This window comes from Chelonia mydas, chromosome 6, assembly GCF_015237465.2.
Source record: "Chelonia mydas isolate rCheMyd1 chromosome 6, rCheMyd1.pri.v2, whole genome shotgun sequence".
Taxonomy (NCBI): domain Eukaryota; kingdom Metazoa; phylum Chordata; order Testudines; family Cheloniidae; genus Chelonia; species Chelonia mydas.
In genome coordinates, this window is record NC_051246.2 from 61,338,800 (window position 1) to 61,360,384 (window position 21,585).

At 41.1% G+C, this 21,585-nt stretch overlaps 1 protein-coding gene across 13 annotated transcripts in view; it reads right to left on the reverse strand.

The window, feature by feature from the left end:
* CKAP5 (cytoskeleton associated protein 5) overlaps positions 1-21,585 on the reverse strand; it is a 105,394-nt gene that overhangs the window by 82,544 nt on the left and 1,265 nt on the right. For 9 of the 13 annotated variants that reach the window (XM_027831885.3, XM_043548341.1, XM_043548343.1 and 6 more), the window contains exons 2-4: positions 8,712-8,803; positions 5,544-5,737; positions 1,827-2,033 (exon numbers count right to left, since the gene is read on the reverse strand). In XM_027831885.3, the coding sequence (XP_027687686.2) occupies positions 1,827-2,033; positions 5,544-5,737; positions 8,712-8,768 (458 nt within the window). In that variant the 5' untranslated portion in view covers positions 8,769-8,803. Of the gene's footprint in view, positions 1-1,826; positions 2,034-5,543; positions 5,738-8,711; positions 8,804-10,980; positions 11,271-16,638; positions 16,763-21,585 lie in introns of those variants that run through there. The other 4 variants (XM_027831879.3, XM_043548340.1, XM_007069732.4 and 1 more) reach the window with 4 other exon arrangements.

The window sequence follows — 21,585 nt, forward strand, 5'->3', positions numbered from 1 at the left end:
TGCACACTGAAGGAACATTTTATAATTAAAACAAATGAGTTCTAATTGATTACCGCTTGACAAATCGATGCAGACAGTTCAAAGATGCCTGCTTGATACATAGGATGGGCCACAAAGGCAGAGATCTGTTCTTGTATTAATATAGCAAGAACGCAAAAAACATTCTAGTCTCACGGGTCAATGGTGAGCTCCCCCTTGAATAATTAATTTGGTTTTACCATCTCATATCTGAAGGATATAAAATAATTTTATGGACTAGTTTAAAGAATCAAATGTAACCACAGAAGGAGCTAGACTTGAGAAGTGATAAGTGGTACAGAAGGCTCATCAGGATTCCCAATTACACTGTTTTTATAGCACAATATGGCATGATTAAATAAATCAACTTATAATTGATAATTACTCTTAAGTCTGGGACACTACTACAGGATTCAGAGGCATATATCTTAGAATTAAAAATAGGCTTTAGACATAGGACAACATCTGCAGTAACCGTAGATGGAATGACAACAGAAGACGATCTAGCCTCATGCTTCAGGAACTAGCTGATTATTAGGGGGTTGCTCTCTTCAGAAGGACCCAATACTGGCCATCTGTATCTGTTCTAGATATTTCTATGCTTAAAGTTTATATTTCACATGCCAAATACTGACAGGATCATGCATCAGACACAATCATCAGATATTGCAAATTTAGAGATATTTAGACTGTGAGAGAAAGCGGGGGGGGGGGGGAGTGTGTCTTTGGGGAGGAGAGAAGAGGAAAACAATGATAAGAAGCCTACATTTAGCAAAGACAAATACTACAGGGATTTGGCAAACTCCACATACTGGTGCAATTAGACACTTACAAGGGAATATTTTTAGAAGTTAGTCTACAGATCAAGGGAGACAGCTAAGTAACGGATACTACACAGAACTCCTAAATTAAAAATCTGAAAGTGCAAAAATATAGAAAACTATTCAGAAACTGCTATAAACAAAATTCCTTTTTTGCAGATTTGACACATGTAAGACACTTCATGTGACATTTGTACCCAAGATGTGCTGTAAGTCTAAAATTAAATGCAACTTTTTACTTACATTGATTGTGTTCCTGAGAAGTTTCAGTAGTATGTTATAGACTATTCCAGACACACAAATTCCCTTGCCCACCAATTCTAGCTTTAAAATAAATTATTGCACAATATAAGATGCATCTTTTCTTTGGCTTTGAATTGAAGATATTTAAAATTTGCTTTAGGAATGGCCTGAACAATATCACATTCTTTAGTGAAAGCTGTGAATATCCCAAGTGAAGACTGTTGTTTCATCAACACCACAGACGGGAAACCTCACCCGACCCGGACACGGAAAGGACTAATAGATTATATTACTTTGTGCATTAGCAATCAGCAGGGGGAGCATTTGTGGGGAGGACACAGAAAACCATTTTTATTTTAAACTCAAAAGATATTTATTTGCAATTGTTCCCGTTAATTCAACGACTTTGATCCCAAGCCTGGAATCAATAGTTCTGCTGGGAAATAACCCTGCTCCTACCATTGAAGAAAATGTTTTCATTAAACAAAGTCTGGCAAACAGATTGCCAAGACTGAAACTGATCAAGATACAAGAACAGTAATTGCGGAGAAAACACTCACATCTGACTAATTCCCACACTGTCCCTGTCAGGGAAAATGCTGCCATTAAAAAAGATTCACTTTTTTTCCACTGAAGTCATTACAATTTCGAAGATTCAGCAATACCAAATTCCAGAGCCACTTACAGCCTTACATAAATTATCCGTTACTTAACAGCATGTGGAATTTAAACAAGAGAACTTACCTCAGTGCTTTCCTCAATGTCTCTATACATGCTACTATGATCTTAGGGTTCTTGTTGTCCAGGCCCTTTAACAGCTCTTCTTGTACAGGCTCCCCTTTCTCAATTTCTATATACATTAAACATATGTCTATACCCAACTCCTTTGCTCTGGCTTTAGGTTGATTGAACACTTTATTTACAACTCCAGAAATCACTTCTCCTGTTGTCCTGAAAACAGAGGACATATTTAGTTTTCAGCAGACAGAACAGCGAATGTAATTAGTTCTACCACCCATGAGGTATATGCACACATAGTAACACTGAGATAACTAACCTTCTGGAAACTAGATCCTATTTAGGTTAACCATGGCAATAACATTCCCTAAAGACTTACTCCACTATGTTACTGAACTCAGCTGGGTACTACACATACACTTTACTAGATAAAGAGTGTTCCCGACCTCTATGCTTGTTTCATGTGCCTGTTGTATCTTGTCTAAGATCGTAAAGCTTTTCGTGGCAGGGACTGTACAGTGCTCGCACAGTGGAACCCACCACACTGGGGACCACTAATACATATAAGCACACTAATTTTTGAATACATGCAGAACAGCAGGACACCCAAGGAGACTAGTTTTAAGAGTTCCAAGGCACCAACCAAAAGTTGTGTGAGAGAGAGAGAGAGAAATATATATATTATATATACATACCCACCCTGTCCCCTCATAGGTATACACTGCTTCACATGGAAAATAAAGATGCAAATCCATGCTCAAGAAACTTGCAATCTAAGTATAGTACAAAAAGATACCAGGAAAAGAGGGAGGTTCATATACAGCAGTTATGCAATTACATGTTCTGGCCTTTAGCTTCTTTTTAAATCTTTTGATAATATAGAAGGTTGGCATAGAAGAGTGGGTTTGAGGGATGAGGAAGAAAAGATTAATTGAAGGAGGGATTTGGAAGAGAAAAAAGGGAAAGTATGCTGGTATGCACCATCAGGATGGATATTCCAAGTGCTGGAATTTAGCAGTTAATTATAGCATATGCTATAGTTTTGAAAACTATTGACAGGACTTTTCATATAACTCCCATCTGAGGTGCTAACATTTTGCATCTTCAATTTTATCATTTGAATTACAGAGTAAAAATTTCCAACACGGATACTCTCTTCATTGAGCTGAATGGAAAGTGGGCAACACTTGAAGTCTGTACGCTGAGGGTACATCTACATAGCAAAGAAAAACCTGCAGCTGGTCCGAGGCTCAGGCTGCGGTGCTGTTTCATTGCTGTGAAGACTTCCAGGCTCGGACTAGAGCCTAGGCTCTACGACCCTTCAGGGCTCCAGTCCAAGCCTGGAAGTCTTCACAGCAATGAAACAGTCCCGCAGCCAAAGGCCAGTGAGCCCGAGTTGGTTGGCATTGGCCAGCCCTGGGTTTTTCTTTGCTATGTAGATATACCCTTAGCCTATGGAAGCAGAGAAAGGTACAGTAAGATCTAGGATACCATTGCTGCTGGCAATACTGTACTTTGGTTGGGAAGGACAGTCTATTCTAAAGACTTCTGTGCTTTTTAATTAAAAACAGTGATAATATTAGAACACCATTGTTCACTATAGAAGTAGTTCTGGCTGTCTCTGGCCTAATGGAGCAATTCCCAAAAGCACGACAATTTTAATTTCTCCAGTATGCAAGAGAAGATCACCTACAATTGCTTGGTGTGCTGTGTTTTCTTAACGTTCTGAGTTAAGGTTAATTGATTTCTAACGCTACATCCAACGAACATGGTGAAATGGATTGCTGTTTATCTGTAATTCAAAACTAAAGTCCATTTGTTTAATTTCTACACATTTCTAGAACATACAGAATTTTCCAGCTAAATTCTGAAAGTTGACTCATTTAATTGCAAGACTTCCCCTCCCCATTTTACTTTATCTGCAACATAGAGCATAAGTTTAGAAATGATTAGACTACTAACAAAATTCACTACATATTAAAAAAAAACAAAAAATAACTTAAAATGTGCCACACTATTATTCCCTATAAGTTCCTTATCACAAGGAGTGAAATACACTCAGATTAAAGTAATTGTGTAACCAAGAAACAGATAGATAAATTAAATATGAATGCCTACTTTTCTTCTATGGAAAGAAAATAATCAGGATAACAACTTAGTAGCTGCTAGGACAGGGTGGATAAAAATCAATTATTTAAAATAAATTTCTTTAAAAAAAAAAAAAAACAGATTTGTAACTGAAAATCGGATTTTTTTTATAAAATGCTTTTTGAGGAAAAAATCTAAAGAGTTTTAATTAAGATACATTATAGCTCAAAGATATCTCATCATGGAATAGGGATTCTAAATTCTGTAGTATGAGACAATATATTCATGTAATGTTTTGTAAATGAGTTCCAATAGTTCATGGATTAGGGACCCAATCTTATGGGGTTCCAGGGGCTTCTATAGAGATATTTAGGTTAATTTTTCTACCTACCCAATGGGACTCAGTGCTCAGTCTAGAAGATACCATCAGAGATGTTAGTTTTGCAGTTCTCAGACTGAGAACGGGTGTCTCCAGAGATAACATGCTTGTTAACAGCAATATTTGTAAATATATAGAGGTGAGAAACAACAGACCTCAATCCCATTGTTTCTCTGCAAAATTTGTGTACACAGAGTCAGTTCCTTACCTCTCTCTAAAAGTGCAAATTTTCAAAAAGCTAAATGAATAGAATATTGTTGGGGGCGGAATAGCTCTGGATAAGGAGACAAAGTCTGGAGATAAATGTGAGAAGGGAGGGACAGGCAGTAGAAACAAAAGTGAAACTGTCTGAGCAGCATATTCCAAAAGTCTTGAGGTCTTTCTGAGTGTAGCCTTCATTGATTTGAGATCTACCATACTATTCTCTCACTAGAAGGGAAAACCTATCATGGCAGCAGACTGTAAGATAGATGACACCCAAACTAGGTCTATCTCTGAGTTGTGAAGATTATGTATTAGGGCTTGGCTACGCTTGCAAGTTAGAGCACATTAAATCAGCCCTGGGTGCTCTAACTCCTGAGGTGTCCACACTGACAAGGCACGTACAGAGCCTGGACTCTGCAGCTGGAGTGCTCCTGCTAATCCACCTCCACAAGAAGCATAAAGCTTGCTGCGCCCCGACTGAAACGCCCGGGTGTCAGTGTGGACGACGTGTTGCATTACTGCGCTGTGACTGGCCTCCGGAAACGTCCCATAATCCCCAGAAGTCAAGTGACCACTCTGGTCATTGTTTTGAATCAGCTGCAGGCATGCGGATATCCCCTTTCACAGCTCCATTTCAGACAGCAGGCATGCTTATCTGCTCCGAGACAAAGCAAACCACTACTGTGGAATGCTGCTGCTGTGAGCACTTTGAACTTTTTATTCCACTTCTACCCTTCTCAAGTTATAAGACGGCTCACTCATCATTGCATTTTACTTGTCTTTTCTGGTTCAGAAGAGAAATTTTTTTAGGATTTAGAATACTAAACACGCTGTTTTGTCACAGAGCTTACGAATACAAGAAGTTACAGTCACAGCACAGCAGAGACATTAGCAACTGGCCATCCAGTAAACAGTTTCTTCAGATCAGGGAATAAATGGACAACATGGCAGGAACGCTGAAAGTGGCAGCTGCACAGGGCAAATTAGCTCTTCCTAGAAAGGTCACGTTAACTATCACAAAAACATATCATTAGGAAGGAGAAAGGACTTACTTTCCTGCTACATGAGCATTTTCAACATAGGCAAGTGCTGCTTCTAATCCTTTCAACTGAGCCACTGCATTGGAGTCTGTCACAAATTTCTTTATTAGTCCCAGATACTTGGACCATTCAGGGCTTTTCTCATCTTCTATTTTCTGAAAAAGCTTCAGAGCTTCTTCGTAGCCATTCACTCTGGCTTTCCACAACTAGGAAAAGAAGTCACGAGTTAGGCATTGTGTTTAGTTAAATAGCTTGCCATTTAACTTTCATTATAACTTCTTGTATAGATCTGTCCTTCTCAGTACATAGCTTGAATGGTTGTCTCTGATCAAAGGAAGCACTGGATAAGAACAGCAAGCACATAGAAGATCAGTTGTGAATGAAATTTGTGTAGATTCATCAGCTGCAGCTAGTCTGCCTATTCTCCATTAAAGAAACATCAGGTTCATGTAATAGTTAGTTTTATCCACACTGGTATTATTGCTTGTTACTGCACTGAGGGTTTGAAAAAGGGTTTAATCCTGCAAGTCCTGTATGTGCAGAAGTCTTATTTCCCTCAATAGGAATTCTGTACAGGCTCACGTCCTAAGTGTATTCTAATATTATGTAATGCACTCTCTTTGTATAATTGGTTTAATTTTGATCATGGCAATACATTTATTCAGTTACAGACACTATTTATTCTGCCCGAGCCTGTGTGTCCAGAAGAATACATATTAGGTCACGTTTGACTTTTTAAAAAAAACCCGAACACTGCTACCTTAAATGAATACAGCCAAGATTATTTAGAATATGCAAGCTAAACAAGAACATTTTAGAACAGTATTTAAAACTTCTCCATCTGTATGAACTGGGCAGCTATATAATCCTGAAGCACTCTTTCAAAGGATGATCTCAACATAAAATGCATGTAACTTGATGACACACATCAAGACAGAATGTCTGAGCTGCAGTTCGAAACTTCCCATTGAGGGAAAAACAGGACAACCTTTTTTGGTTGAGCATAAAAAGTCAGATGATACAACATCTAAAGCAGCATTTCTCAAACTGGGGTCCATGGACCCCTCTGATCAACTCCTCCCCCTCAACTCCTGTACACTAGAAGTCTGTCGAAACAGTGGGGTTAAGGTAGGTTTCCTACTTGCACTGGCTCCACACTGCTCCAGGAACTGCCTGGCACATCCCTGTGGTCCTTGTGCGGGGTGGGGGAGGGGTCCTTCTGTGCACTCCCCCCGCTCTAAGCTCCGACTCCACAGCTCCCATTGGCCAGGAACTGTGGCCAATGGGAGCTGCGGGGGCGGTGCCTGCGTGCAGGGGCAGCACACTGAGACCCCCTGGCCTCTGCACCTAGGAGCCACTGCCACTGAGATGTGCCGGTCACTTTCAGGAGCCACCAGAAGTAAGCGCCACCCAGCAGGAGCCCGCACCAATCACCCCCTCCCTCATCCCAACCCTTTGCCCCAGCCCAGAGCCTGCACACAAACTCCTCCCAGAGCCTGCACCCCCCTCCCACACCCAAACCCCCTCCCAGAGCCCACACCCAACCCCTTGCTCCAGCCTGTGAAAGTGAGTGAGGATGGGAGACAGCAAGCCACGGAGGGATGGGAGGGGATATAGTGAGTGGGGGGCAGGGCAAGGGCTGAGCAGGGGAGGCTTGGGGGGTCCCCAAAAATTTTTTAAATAAAAATGGGGGTCCTGGGGTTGCTAAACTTTGAGAACTGCTGATCTATAGATTTGTATAAGTCTTGTGGCTGTGGAAATCTCCAAGATTCTTATACTGATATATGTAAGGCTAAGCACAGATGCCTCCCACTTTATTAATTCATGAGAAACCAACTTCTAAAGAGTACCACATAAAAAACAAAGAGTCATATCTGCAGGGACCAATCCTGAATTAGAGATGAGGTGATTCTAATAGGTCTTCTCCAACTTCAATTTGTGATTCTATGCCCATTTTACCCGGACTGAGAGTTTGAAAAGTATTTTATATTCCAATGCAGCTTTTCTTGAAGGTAGGAAAGGTTTTCACAGTTAAGAAAGCATGGAAGATGCATCTTCAGGAAATTCTTATTTTTTTTTTAAATAGTTGATCACCTTTAGTATTTGCCCATAAGTGTTTGGTTACCCTTCTTCCAGTTTGTTCAGTAAGATGGAGTGTAAGGATGCAAAGGCTCCTTAAGTTCACAGGTTGAGTACAATTCAATTTGGCCTTAAGGACCTCCCAGCTCAGTTATACTTGCCAGCCAATTGGAACGAGACTCAATTCCTCCATGTAAGACTTGTCCAGAGATTGAAGTGGGAATAAAATCCACAGAATGCACATATGCACAAAGTTACATGGATACCTAATTTCAAACTCTTAGACTAAAGTATTCGGTAAACCAAAGAACTTAAATTCTGAAAGTTTTATTTTTCCTACTTATCAAGACATCCTCGCTGTGTTGGCAACCTCAAGATTTATCTTCAATCATTACAGTATAACCTCAGAGTTTCAAACACCTCAGGAATGGAGATTGTCCGTAACTCTGAACAAAATATTATGGTTCTTTCAAAAGTTTACAACTGAAGATTGAATTAATACAGCTTTGAAACTTTACTATGTAAAGAAACATGCTGCTTTCCCTTTTTTGTTAGTAGTTTACATTTAACATAGTATTGTACTGGCTCCCCCCGCCCATTTCTGCTGCTCCTTGATTGTGTACTTCTAGTTCCAAATGAGGTGTGTGGTTGATGGGTCAATTAGGAATGCTGGTGTTCGTAACTGAGGTTCTACTGTACTTGAAGGTGGACATGGAAATAATATATCCATTTTTCTTCTTGATAAAGAATGGTCACCACAGTTGATATCAATTCTTCCCATCAATCCTCAAGGGTCCTGGCAGCAGTTCAACTGCAGAGGAGCTGACATGGACATCCATTTCATGTGTGGAACATTAACACGTTGGACACTACATTTCGACTGATCTGTTAAGAAGAGGCTATCAAGTAAATTCTGCTCTAGAAATCCTACTCAGATTTCAGTTCCCTCTTTTGTTAACAAAACTGAGGCAGTTTCAAATAAGGTTGCATGCTTTAACATGGGACTGTCCAGACTCGACCCACTTTGGTGTAATTAATAGGTACAGCAGCCGTATTGAACCACCCACACTAAGTATATGGAGCAAGGACAAGTTCTCCTACCTTGTGTTCACATTTCTGATCAATGGACAGTTTAATCCACTCGCTATCGTCTCCCATTGTGCCTCAGGTTCTCTCTATAGTTACAGTAATTCCTGGGGAGAGAAAAATATAGTTAACTCCAACAAGCCAGGTAGTTTCAGAAGGTGCTACATCTAGTTATAATTTATTATTCCAACAGAAATAAAAAAGTGAAAATCCAGTATTCCATAAGAACATTCTAATCCTTGTAGCTGGAGGGGGAGCAAGGAGCATAGGGTGGAAGAGAGAGAATTAAGCTAGCCATTACATTTAGGTACCCACACTAAGACCATGGTAGTCTTCTAGCCTTAGAAGACAGACAACTGAACAGTTACAGGTTAAAGAACATTGATGCTGTAATCTGTTACATTCCAGGGGACTGAAGCCTCAGTCTGAGAAAGTTTCAAATGAGAAATAAGACATGCAGAAGTCAGACTAAGTGTAGTGAGTTCTGTAGGAAGTTTTTAAAAACGCCAAAAAAGGACTAGGTGCCCATCTACACTGAAAAGCTGACTCATTGCTGACAATACTTATCAGCAACAGGTACCCTGAAAATAGTTGACTTGCTAGTATAAGAAGGACAGTCATTTCTAGGACCTTGAAAAAAAGCATGGATTCATTTGAACAGTGCTGAAAGAGGGACAGACCCATTTATGCTAGCAGTCAAATTAGTTTTATCGCTGGTTCAGAGGGACACAGAGCTAACAGTTGTCAGCAGCAGTCAATTTTTTGACTGTAGTTAGGGCTACAAATTCACACCCATTTAAATATTCTAGAAGTTTCTTAAATCTAATAGGAATGGGTCACACATCAGACAATCCAGACCCAATCCCCATCTTGGATGTATTATGTGACTAACCTGACTGCTCAGCAAATAAACCAAGAATACTCCTACAAGGGAGAACAAATTAGTAGAATGAAAATTCAGCAGCAGGAAGGGAAGAGTTCCCGGGGCTCTGTATACAAACTGATGAAGTGAATCTGGAAAAGGGTCAACTTGAATCGGTTGCAAAGAATCCAGAATAGCAACTAGGATGTGCAGAACAGGAAGACGAAAAAGATGATACAAGATGGGCCATCTTCTAGAGTTACTTTATAAACTCAGGCAGAATTTTTTTTAATTAAAATCAGGAAGATCTACTCAAATACTCTCAGCTTCTATGGATAATGCTCAAGATTGTTCTCACCATAGGTGTATAAACCAGCTAATCTGCACACAGCCTCCACAGTGAAAGAGTCAAACATTAGATTTATTTGCAGAAAGTACAATCAAAGTAGCAAACCTATTCTAAAGTGTAACTATGTAATTTGTCGTTCCCATTTTGCAAACACTGATGTAGTTTTCTTTCTTTTCAGCAACAGCAGAGTTACTTAAGTGGTACTGAAAATAGGGCAAGTTTGTTTTTGCAGCAGCAGAGACAGAAATTAAACTCAAGTGCCAACAAAAATGGGGACTTGTCCTATTTAGTTAAAACAACATTAGAGTAATAATAATAATAACAACAACAGAGGCCATCCCCAGATCATTCTAAGATTCTATGCATAGGAGGGTGGGAAGGCCAACAAGGGCTGGGTTTACTATTTCCATTCACCAGTTTAATTTAGATTATGGGCCAAATTGAGCCTTTTGTAAGTGGATACAACTCTCACAATTTAAACGGGCATTTCACCCATATACCAGAGCTTAATTTCAGCCTAGTGGCCAAATTCTTCCCTTGGTACATAAGGTAGGACAAGGCATAAACTTCAACACAAAAAGGTACTCTGAATGGAAGGTAGAATTCAACCCTTGAGGTTTGTGTTAAAGGAGGTACCATTAAAAAAACAAAAACAAAAATACCACACACTCCACAGGAGAAGCACCATAAAAAAAAAAAAAAAAAAAAAAACACACCCACACACTCCAACACTCCACAGAGGTAGTACAATAAGGTCAGTTTCACTAATGCACCTTCTAGTGTCAGAGCCACTGTTTCAATCCAGATCACCAGCATTCTGTAACTGAATTTGCATCTACATATCTGACCTCTTCTCTTCCTACACCTTATACTGATCCCCCTCTTCCACCAAAATCTCTCTAATTTACTTGTTATCTTTCACCTACTCCTAAAAGAGTGACACACATCAAACACTGTTTAACAGCTTCCCAATTAACATTCAAAGCACCGGTCTCCTTCAAATCACTCCCAAAGACCCACCTTTCCCACAATGCTTGTGTACACTAAAGTAAGGGTTTGAAAAATACATTTACCAGTAACAAGTGGGAAGCTTCCCAAGTATGTCAGGGATTGTTTCTAGCACCTATAATTGTGAAGGTAACCAAATGTAAACAGATGCAGCATTGTCTTCTCCAATCTGCAGACAGCTCCAGTGTCTGCTACTCAGCTTTGCCAAGCAGCAGGAGTGTGAAGTTTATAAGACATTGGATAGATTTATGGTTCCTAGTCAGAATCCTGGGGGCAGCAGTGAAACTGTCACTTGTTTATTTCATGTTCCTGAGGAAGTCTACAAGGAGTAGCAGACACAAGGTCTTGAGAAAGCCTAGAAGAGACAGGGACATGTATTAAAATGAAGGTACCTGAAAGCAATGTCCTAAAAGCACTGCAACAAAAAGTTTAACACTGGGGCTGTTCAAGGCAAACCCCCATTGGTGTCCAAGAAGAGAGATCAGCAACATGAACACACTGCTCCCGGAGTAAAAGGAACTGTTTTTGCTTCTCTCCAAAATCTTCCAGTGCTAAATGCAAAGTAAAGGTTTGGAATAGGACAGAAGTGACCACACTAGCCCCATCAGAGTTGCTTCTCATATTAGGATCAACACAGCAACAGTGAAAGTTAAATAGCTTTCTAGTGAAGTGTTAATGTAACACTAGGCAAGGTGGACCTCTCTCTTCATCCAGATATTTTATCTTTGAGCCTGTTATTAATTCAGTGCTACACCTTCCACCAAAGTTTAACTCCATAGCTTTTTGTATTTTAGGGATCATCTCATGACCAGAAGTAATGCCAGCTCTAAAATAGGGGTCCTCAAGCTTTTTCACAATGTGGCAGAAAGTCAGTCCCCCAGAAATCTTCCTACCCATTCTTCATCTTCCCTCCCACTCACAATCACATAACATCTGTGGCAACTAAGGTAATAGGAAAGTAGTTTATTTTAACCTGTCTTCCAGATCCCAAATCACATACAGAAGTAATGAAAACCAACCAGCATCCTGTAAGCAACCAGCTCTCTGAGGATCAGCAACAAACACTCAATGGTCCACAGCTGGAGAATTGCAGTCTTAAAGATCACTTCTCTTTAGGCTTAATTATTGCCCCACATATTCCTTCTTAACATCTTACATAAGTTTGAATTTTTCTTCTGTGAAAATAGCTTAAAATGAAAGTGAAAAACCCTTAAGACCCTTTAATGGGTTCTACATGCCTTTCCAATTTTTCAGGTCTTGTAGGATACTCCCACGGCTTCATTTGCAGCCAAGGTTCTGCTTTTATTACCTGAAGGCTTCTTACAAGAGGCATGTGAATGCCACCTCATACTTTCTAACATCTAAATAGCAATTAGCCTCCATAGGTGACAATGCATGCTATACTAAGACTGCTTTATTACTAATAGATTTGCAAGACTGAAGTATTTTATCTCTGGAACTTTTCCTACTAGTTTCACTAGTAAATAGGATGAAAGAAGTTCAAATAAAGAACAGATTCTAGTTTTTTCCCACAGTCAATTGTTACAATTCAGCACTATCCAAAAAATGAAAGCCTGCTAATCAACTGAAGAAAGTTTTGCAAGACTAGTTTGGTTTTGGCTTGATCAATAAGACATTTATAACTGCAAATCCCCAGATTCATCTGCAGAGATGAAAGACAAACCCTCCCTAGCAACTCTTCGCTGGACAAGCTCCTATAATACGGAGCAGTTGACATATGAAGGATGCCAGGGACAGGGATATGTCTACAGACCTTATAGGCAGTTTATAGGCAAGAGAGGGGAAGAAATGTGTAACAAAGGGGAAACTGTCTGCAATATTTATAAATCCTATATGTGCCTCAGTTTCCCTCTGCACTTTGCATTGTAAAAAACGTTTAAGTCTCCTGGTCAGACAGCATAGGAGGCATGAGGTAGGGCGTCACCTGGTTGTCTGGAGGGAACGAACAGTGCCATAAAACAACTGGCTGAAACGGACCTTGAATCAGAGCAACCAGCAAGACAAAGATGTCCAATGACTGAACCATTAATATCAAACAGTAGAACACCCTGGGGAGACAGATAAGGGGGAAAGGGAGAGCAAGAGATAGACTATCACAGCTTGGCTGGCTCATCATGGTACTCGTTTGACCTGGGTGGACTATGGCTTAGATTAGCACAGAGGCAGAGGTTAAAGACTTTCAGCTTGTGTGTGCCACATGACTAATATATGTTACCTTGTTTTGAAAAGGCGGCCTGTTTCACTGTAAATACTCAATGAGTGTGTCGTGCCCTGAAGGGGTACAGTACAAACTTGGTGCAGGACTGGCTTGGCTGGATTTACTGCAGAGAGCCATGGAGAGAGACAGGGATAGCTAGTGCCAAAGGCCTAGTCTCAGAGTCCTGGAGACCACGGACCTGCCCATGTGGAACTCTCTTGGGTCCATGGGGCCCGGCACACTAAATGGGCCTCTCCCATGAGACTGTTTACTAGCTGGGGCACAGACCAGACCCTATGACTCTAGCACAAGGCTTCCAAGAGATAAGAAAGTGTTAAAGTGGGAAGTTCTGAGAGAACATTATAAAGCTATGGACAAACTGCCCAAAGTTTGTTGTGACATAATGAGGAAGACACCGTCAAGTCAAAGTTTGGAGTAACACTGAAGAGCAACAGTTGGTTGCCAAATTTAGCTAGAAACTTAGGCCATGTCTACAGTAGGAGTGCCAGTATATTATACTACCAAAGTGCTCCTAGCGTGGATGCAACTATAATGGCAAAACTGCACTTGATTGGTCTGGCTGCATCTACACCAGGGACTTTTGCCAGTGCAGCTATGTTGGTCAGGGATCACACCCCGAGCGACATAACTATGCTAGCAGAAGTCTGCAGAGTAGCCAAAGCCTTAGTTCTGTTACCTAAATCTGGCTCTTAAAATCTTGAAGATGCAAATAGTGAAGACATTTGGTTTTGAAATGTTTAGAAACATAGAACTTATTTAGCAAATGTAGTACCATTTCAGCTTCCAGATGACCTCTCCATAACAAATGCAAATACTAACAACAAGACTAGTTTGTCCTAAGCCAGAATGGACACATTACTGGAACTGACCTCTGCTGCTGCTATCTCAGTACTTATATGGCTCCCCACCAATTCAGTATCAAAAAATTACTGTTCCAAAAAAGTAGATACCTACTGTTTCAACGCGGTTTTACTCTTACAAGTTAAAGCAAACTTTTCTAGAAGATCATTTAAAAATGTTAAATTCTGAGAAATTGATCAAATCAAGTCAATTTCCAAGGAGGCTCTTTTTGAAGTATTAAAAAAAAAAATTAAACCCACTAAAGTTTCTCCTGCAGTGGAGGCACTGTTTTGCCCACTATAAAGAAAGCTACAATACTAGTTGAATGAACCAGCTGAGATTAGACCTGTCAGTTCAGGTTGTTCCCTTTTGTCAATGCAGTGTGCGGTCATCCCTTCAGGAAGGGCAGGATTATCTGTCCACATGTACTTGTTTTGTAGCAGTTTTAAGTCATGTTTAATTTCTAGCTCTGAAAATGCCAAGTTTTACTTGAACTAGATTAAAATTTTATCACATTTACAATATTTGTGAGTTTCATCACCATGGCATCTGAGCCTCGAGTTTCACCTAAGCAAAGATCTGACCACACTAAAATAGCCTGATAGAAAAGTTCTTCAGAAAACCCAAGAGATCAGAGCAGCAGATAACCAGCTTTTATTTTACAACTCTCAAAGGTGCAACAGAAAAATTAGAGTCTGTAAGATTTCCCTAATCCAAGAACTATAGTCTGTTGAATCAGACCAGAGTAATAAATAATACCTAGTTAGAACTCTTTGGGCTTGTGTAGCAGGTTCTACGCTACTAAGTGAGAAACTGGAGTCCATTACCAGTCCTGACCTCTTGACACCTGCAAGAGGAGCAATGAGAAATAAGGGGAACTTTAACCATGTCACTTAATAAAAATTTCTCAAGATGATTAAAGAGAAACACTGGCAGGCTTTAAGTCAATGATTGGATATTCCTCAGCAATGGAAGAGGGCTGGGTACTGTTTTGGGAGGGTAAAGAGAATCTCATTAAGTGATCTGCAGGATGACAACTACCACCTTGAAGAAACTGTGCCCAAAGATTATGGAAACCCACAGCACAAGTCCTCAATGGAAGAAAGCAAACAGGAAAAGCAGATAGGGAGAAATTAACTCCAAACACGATGGCAAAGACAGTTGAATAAGGTTGTTTCTCTGAGCTAAGATGACAAGATAGCTATACACTAAGGGCATGTCTTCACTAGCAATGTTAAAACGCTGCCACGGCAGCACTTTAACGTGGCTGTGTAGTCACAGCACCAGAGGTCTCTCAGTGCTATAAAAAAACACCTCCAAGAGGGGAATAGCTCCCAGCACTGGTGCACCGTCTACACCAGCACTTTACAGTGCTGAAACTTGCAGCGCTCAGAGGGGTTTTTTTCACACCCCTGAGCAAGAAAGTTGCAGTGCTGTAAAGTGCCAGTGCAGACAAGCCCTAAGACGTTCAGCAATAACGTGTTCTTAGTAAGTCTCCCCTGTAGTAGTCAATAATTTTGTTCTATATCGGTTTTGCTGCGATCTCACCAAAAAAACCAGAGCAATGCAAATTTAATCACATTACTGCTATGTACTGAGGAATGAAAGTTGAAAGAAATTCCAGAAAATGTAACTTTTCCTAAATGTGCTCTTTGAATGCAATTTAGATGCACTCTGGAAAGAATACAGCAAGTTACTTAGGTGAGCCAAAGCAAACTGACTTTTCATCATGGCTAAGAAAGCAAGAGTGGCTTGTGCTGTAAGAATAAAACCGGAAACAAGGCCAACATTAGAAGCAAATGGAAAAGGGGGGTGGGGTGAAGAGGGAGGGAAGGAAGGACGGACAAAATGTGGTCAACTTTGGAACAAGTAGGCTAAATTCTAATGCTAGATATGAGAGCTCCAAATGCTGGTGGGTCACAACTTACAGACTGCTTTGCGTCCCCTCCTCCACCCGAGTGTTTACATATCTATGGGCCATGAAAACCTTAAAAAATGTTAGGCTGAGGGGAACTGAATCCTCCTTCACCAGCACATCAAACATATAGGATCATCCCTAAATGATCACCAACTGCCTCCCCCTCCAGAAACACCTCCAACCCTAGTCTAGTTCACACACAGCCACCCTTCCCCAACAGCTAGAACTGTCACCCAGCTAGACTTCTTGCTTAACCCCCCTCTCACCCAGGCCTTCCAGCAAGCTACCCCTCAAACTCTGCCGGATCCTCAGGCCTAACCGTCCCCCAGCCAACAACTAACTCATTTTCCTGCCAGATTCCCCCTGCCTAAACACACCCGGGGCCACAAACGCCCTCCCTCCCAAACTCTCCAGCAGGGCCCCACCTCCTCCAGATGCGGCAGCTCAGAGACATTTTACAAGCAGTCCCCCTGCAGCCAAAACAGAACAGTTCCACGGATGGATAGACTCTGGGCCCAAAGCTACGGGTCCGTGCAGCTCCTAAAGCTCCGCTCCGAGGCCAGACAGAGCGGAGCAGGCCGCCCGCCCGGCATTGTTTATCCTCGCAGTCTCCTCGCCCCCTCCCACCTCCCGAACGCTAGGCCCCGACAGCCCCGCCATCGCTCCAGGACGGGCAATTATCCCCCGAGCTTCCCTTGTCCACGGCAGACCAAGCCAGACACTTACCCGGGCGGCCGCGGCCCGGCTCAGCTGCAACAGCGGGCGGGGCGCTTCATCCCCGGCCGGGAAACAGGCACCTCCTCCTCCAAGGGCGGAGCGCAGAACGCTGCAGCCGACGCCACCAGCCCCCGCCTCCCCTCGCCCCTGAGAGGGAGGCTCCCCCTTCCATGTGTCAGACAAAGGCACTCAGAGTAGTTAGGACGCTACGGGGCCAATTCTATGCCCCCTTCTCCCAGTGTCTTCAGGGGTTAGCGGAATCGCCCGCAGCCCCATGGGTCCAGCTTCTGTTCCCAATCCTGTCCCCAGGGGCACCAGGTCTCCTTCGGTCCTTCAAGACTCATTTCCTTCCTGAGGCACCTGCTGAGGTGTCCCCCTTGGAGGGCCTGGATTCCTCTGCTCCAAAGTTGAAGAGCAAAGGCTTGGCTCCTGCGGGAGAGGATGTGCTGCTCCAAGCCACTTGTCTCCTTTGGCAGCAGCTTGGGGCAGGCCAGACACCCCGCAACACTTTAGGCATTTCTAAGCCAATCACTGAAGTAGATAAGCACCAACATGCAGTCAGTGAGCCACCAGGTTGGCCCTTGGGATGCATAATTTTCATGGGTAACAATGCCACCTAGTTCCTATATAGTACTTTTCCTCAGTAGATCTCAGAGCACTTCACAAAGAGGGCAGTATCATCCTCATTTTGCAGATATGGAAATGGGAGGTGAAGTGACCTGCCCAAGGTCACAACAGACCAGTGGCAAGGCTGCGAATAGAAGCTAGGTCTCCTAGGTCCTAGTCCCTTACTTCTCAATTCTGACACCAAATCACAGCATTTTATCTGCAGGACCCTAACCCAATAACTAATAGTTATTGTAATATTTAGGCTTTTTAGCACTTGCATACAATGCTAACAGGCATAGCAGGCAGAATCTCTCTCAAAAATGATTTTGTAGCAAGTACTAACTGGAGAAGTTTAATCATAGAAATGTAGGACTGGAAGGGACCTTGCTCAGTCATCTAGTCCAGTTCCCTGCCCTGAGGCACGACTAAATATTCTCTAGACCGGGGTGCCCAATCTACGGCCTGTACATCGTCCACCAGAGTATTTCTTAAGGCCCGCGACATGCTTCAACACAATATACTAATGGCCAATTCATTAGCATTTGGTCATCATGTTTACATCGTTTCATATACTCAAAGAAGTATGTAGAATCTGTTTGGCAAACATAAGGTTGTGTTTAGGTTTATATGGTCCTCCTATGTAATAAGATTGGGCACCACTGACCTAGAACATCCCTGACAGGTGTTTGGAGGATTTTAAGAATTTCTTGCCCTGTCCTCAGTGGATAAGATGATAATTTGTTATCCTCCTATTTATAATCAACTTTTACATACTTGAAGACTTATCAGGTTCCCAGTCAGTTTTCTTTCCTTATTTAGAGCTTACCTTTGGCTATAGAGAAGGAACAGAGGTAGCAGTGATGGGCTGGAGCTGTTGGACATTAAAGATGCTAACCTGTGAGAAGATCATACTTTCAGCTACTGCTCTAGAACAAGACATGCAATTACAGCTATCCTGTGGGGCAGATCAATCAGTAACACGTCTAATTTGTTGCTTGACATTTTGAGATGCATGTTCTAAAACAGTGGCTCTCAACCCTTCTAAACTACTGTATCCCTTTCAGTAGTATAATTTGTCTTGCATACCCCCAAGTTTCACCTCACTTAAATATTACTTCCTTGCAAAATGAGACAAGAGTCAGAGCACACTATTACTTGAAAAAAATGCTTACTTTCTCATTTATCATATAATTATAAAATAAATCAATTGGAATATAAATATTGTACTTACATTTCAATGTACAGTATATAGAACAGTATAAACAAGTAATTGTATGAAATTTTAGTCTGTACTGACTTCAGTAGTCCTTTTTATGTATCCTGTTGTAAAACTAAGCAAATATCTAGATGATGTACCCCCAGAAGACCTCTGCATAGCCCCAGGGGTAAATGTACCTCTGGTTGAGAATGTACCCCTGTTCTAGAATAATTAAGTGCCATTTATGACAAAGCCTGGTACAGTAGAAGCTGGGGTGAAGAGTTTCCTCCTGAGAAAAAGTACTGAAACAAGTCATGATCTGTCCTTTCAGCCTTCTGCTCAGCTAGCCTGAAGAAATAAGTCTCCTTTGGAGTATCAAAACTGCTCAGGGAACTAGTCTCTGAAGATACCTTTCCACTGTTACAGCTCTCTCGTGAGGCATCAACAGCACACATCATTTTCTTCTGTCAAACGTTTATCATTCACTGTAAACGAGCTGCAGAAGTAATTGTTTCAATGATACCTTGCTTCAAAGCTCACAATCCTAACTCAAAAGGCAAGAATCTTTGCAACAACTCACTTCAAGAGACTTCTTAGGTTGGATAGACAACCACAGTAACATTGCCTTTTCATATGGTCCAGACAAGGTTAAATTTAGACACAAACATACTAGATTTTCCTGCAGCACACATCTGGACCCACTGCCATCTCCCCTTGTGAGAAAATATCCTGGGGAGTGCTGTTCCTCCTACACTGTACAATGCCTGCAAAGATGATGCAAACCTAATCAGTTTCATTCCGTTATGGAGGGAGGACAGCCATTCAATCCTAAAGGATGCAGCAGCACTTCTAGTAGGAACTCATTTCCCTCCCAACCCTGTATAAAATCCATAAACCAGAATCATATTACATCAGTTGTTTCAAAGTTAAAAAAATTAACAGCTAATATTCTATAAAGTTAGGAACACAGGAAATTCAGAGTTTAAAAAAAAATTACCCTGAATCTCCACTGTTAATGATGCCCCAAAGGAGGGGGAAATCAGAAGCACGCTGCAACAGTATCTATCCGTAATATACAGCTTTATTTTAGACTGTGACCGTAACTTTGAGTTCCGAAATCATATATGATGGTGCACTTCTTTATGGCTCTTTATTCATACATCAATGAATCTAAAACTCCTGCAAGATGGTTATCACAGTAACCAAATATTTATTGGTTTCAGAGTAGCAGCCATGTTAGTCTGTATCCGCAAAAGGTAAAGGAGTACTTGTGGCACCTTAGAGACTAACAAATTTATTTGAGCATAAGCTTTCAATGAAGTGAGCTGTAGCTCACAAAAGCTTATGCTCAAATAAATTTGTTAGTCTCTAAGGTGCCACAAGTACTCCTTTTCTTTTTGCAATTATTTATTCTCCACTCTTCATTATAAGACCAAATCCTAAACTACTCATCACCTCAAAGGATTGAATGCATTCTTCCATCCAAGTGGCCAGCTCTCCCTCTTCCACCACTAGGCACAGAACTAGCCCGTCTTCCCAAACACATCACATGCCTAGACCATGAAGCTATAGCACGTAGACTGCAAAAGTTAGCATGGAAATAAGTAACATTTTAAATACGAGATGTACATATGAAAAAAGTTTAAAATGTTGCTCTATGGAGTACATACTTGTTGTTCCAACAAAAAAGAAAGATGGGATTCTTGAATCTCTACAGGGAAGAGAGAAGGTAGTTTGACTACCTTCTCTGGTTTTCCATAAGTCAGAAATCCAGCTCTTCAAGTTTAACCTGAATTGTTTGCGCACACATGCATCTCTCACGCACACACCATGTTCATGTTGGAACTCCCATCTACTGTTCTAAACTTCCCATCTTGCTGATAATTCTCACAAATAAACAACTAATTGCAAGTTTAAGGTCCTCTGTTTAGAACCACATTAGCGCAATGGACTGCTACTTTTGCTGGCATTTTCCTCAATATAACATTCTTTGAATGCAATGCAAGTGTTTTAATTTCATTGCAACTCCGTTTGTTTTTAAAAGAACATTTGCAAATTTTAAAAGAGGGGAACTACCTGTGCTGAAAGGATAAAAACCTCAAACAAGGCCAAACGTGGAAAGAGAAAGGATGTAGGGGGAGGGAAAGAAACAGGAGAATTAGATCACCTTTTGAATTTATAAGATCAGCTGCTCCAGTGTTAGAGCTTATATTCACTACACTGCAAAATGCATATTTAAAAGGACACACACTGGCAGGTAAATTTCCATGGCCTGCAAAGACAAGTCTCCTCATTAAGTTAGTAGAGGTGATACATGTGACCTCTATCATGAAGTTCCCCTAGAGCAGACAATCCAAAATTCAAAGTTTCATTTTTTTCTGAAAATTAGATAACTACCAACAAAAATGTTTTACTCAACATTTGCAATGCTGAAGAATAGAGTACGCAATTGTGGAAACAAGACACATTCTAAGATAAACAGAGCACCATCTTCAGTTACAGCCCATTTCAAACCCTGTGTGCACATCTGTATACAAAATAAAAATTAGAATCGAGAAAAGAGAGAATGCAGCATAACAAGGCAGCCTACACATAGATTAAAATATGCTCCAATCTAGCACTGTAAATACACTCTATGAGAAATAGATGGCAGAATGATTTGCTTGCAGGGGTAGCATCCAGTCTTAGCTTGTTATGCGCACACAATCTAATTTACATTCTCTATCCTCTTCTGCTGCATAGTATCAAAGCTGTGCTGCATTTTCTGATTGTCACTGACGGCTGGATTCAGCCAAAGTAAAAGTTGCAAAAGGTAACAGACAGCCTAGCGTGTCAGCTGATGCTGCGATAAGGGTCACAAGACATCTTTCTACTTAGCAAGAATACCAAAAGATTTGACAGAAATGAGAATATTATTTTCAGGGGCTATCTTGTGACCCACACCACCGAAAAATCAGTAGGAAACTCATTTTGAAGCTAGATCACCAGAATTCAAGACACATCTTAAGTCCAAGTATCAAGAGTTCCAAAGAACCAACTGAGTGCCAAGAGTTATGCCTCAAGAGAGAGCTCAGCTCACAAGACATTAGTTTTTTTTTTTCCAAATCACTTCTAGAGGCAGGAATTGTCATGTATCATACAAACTGGTT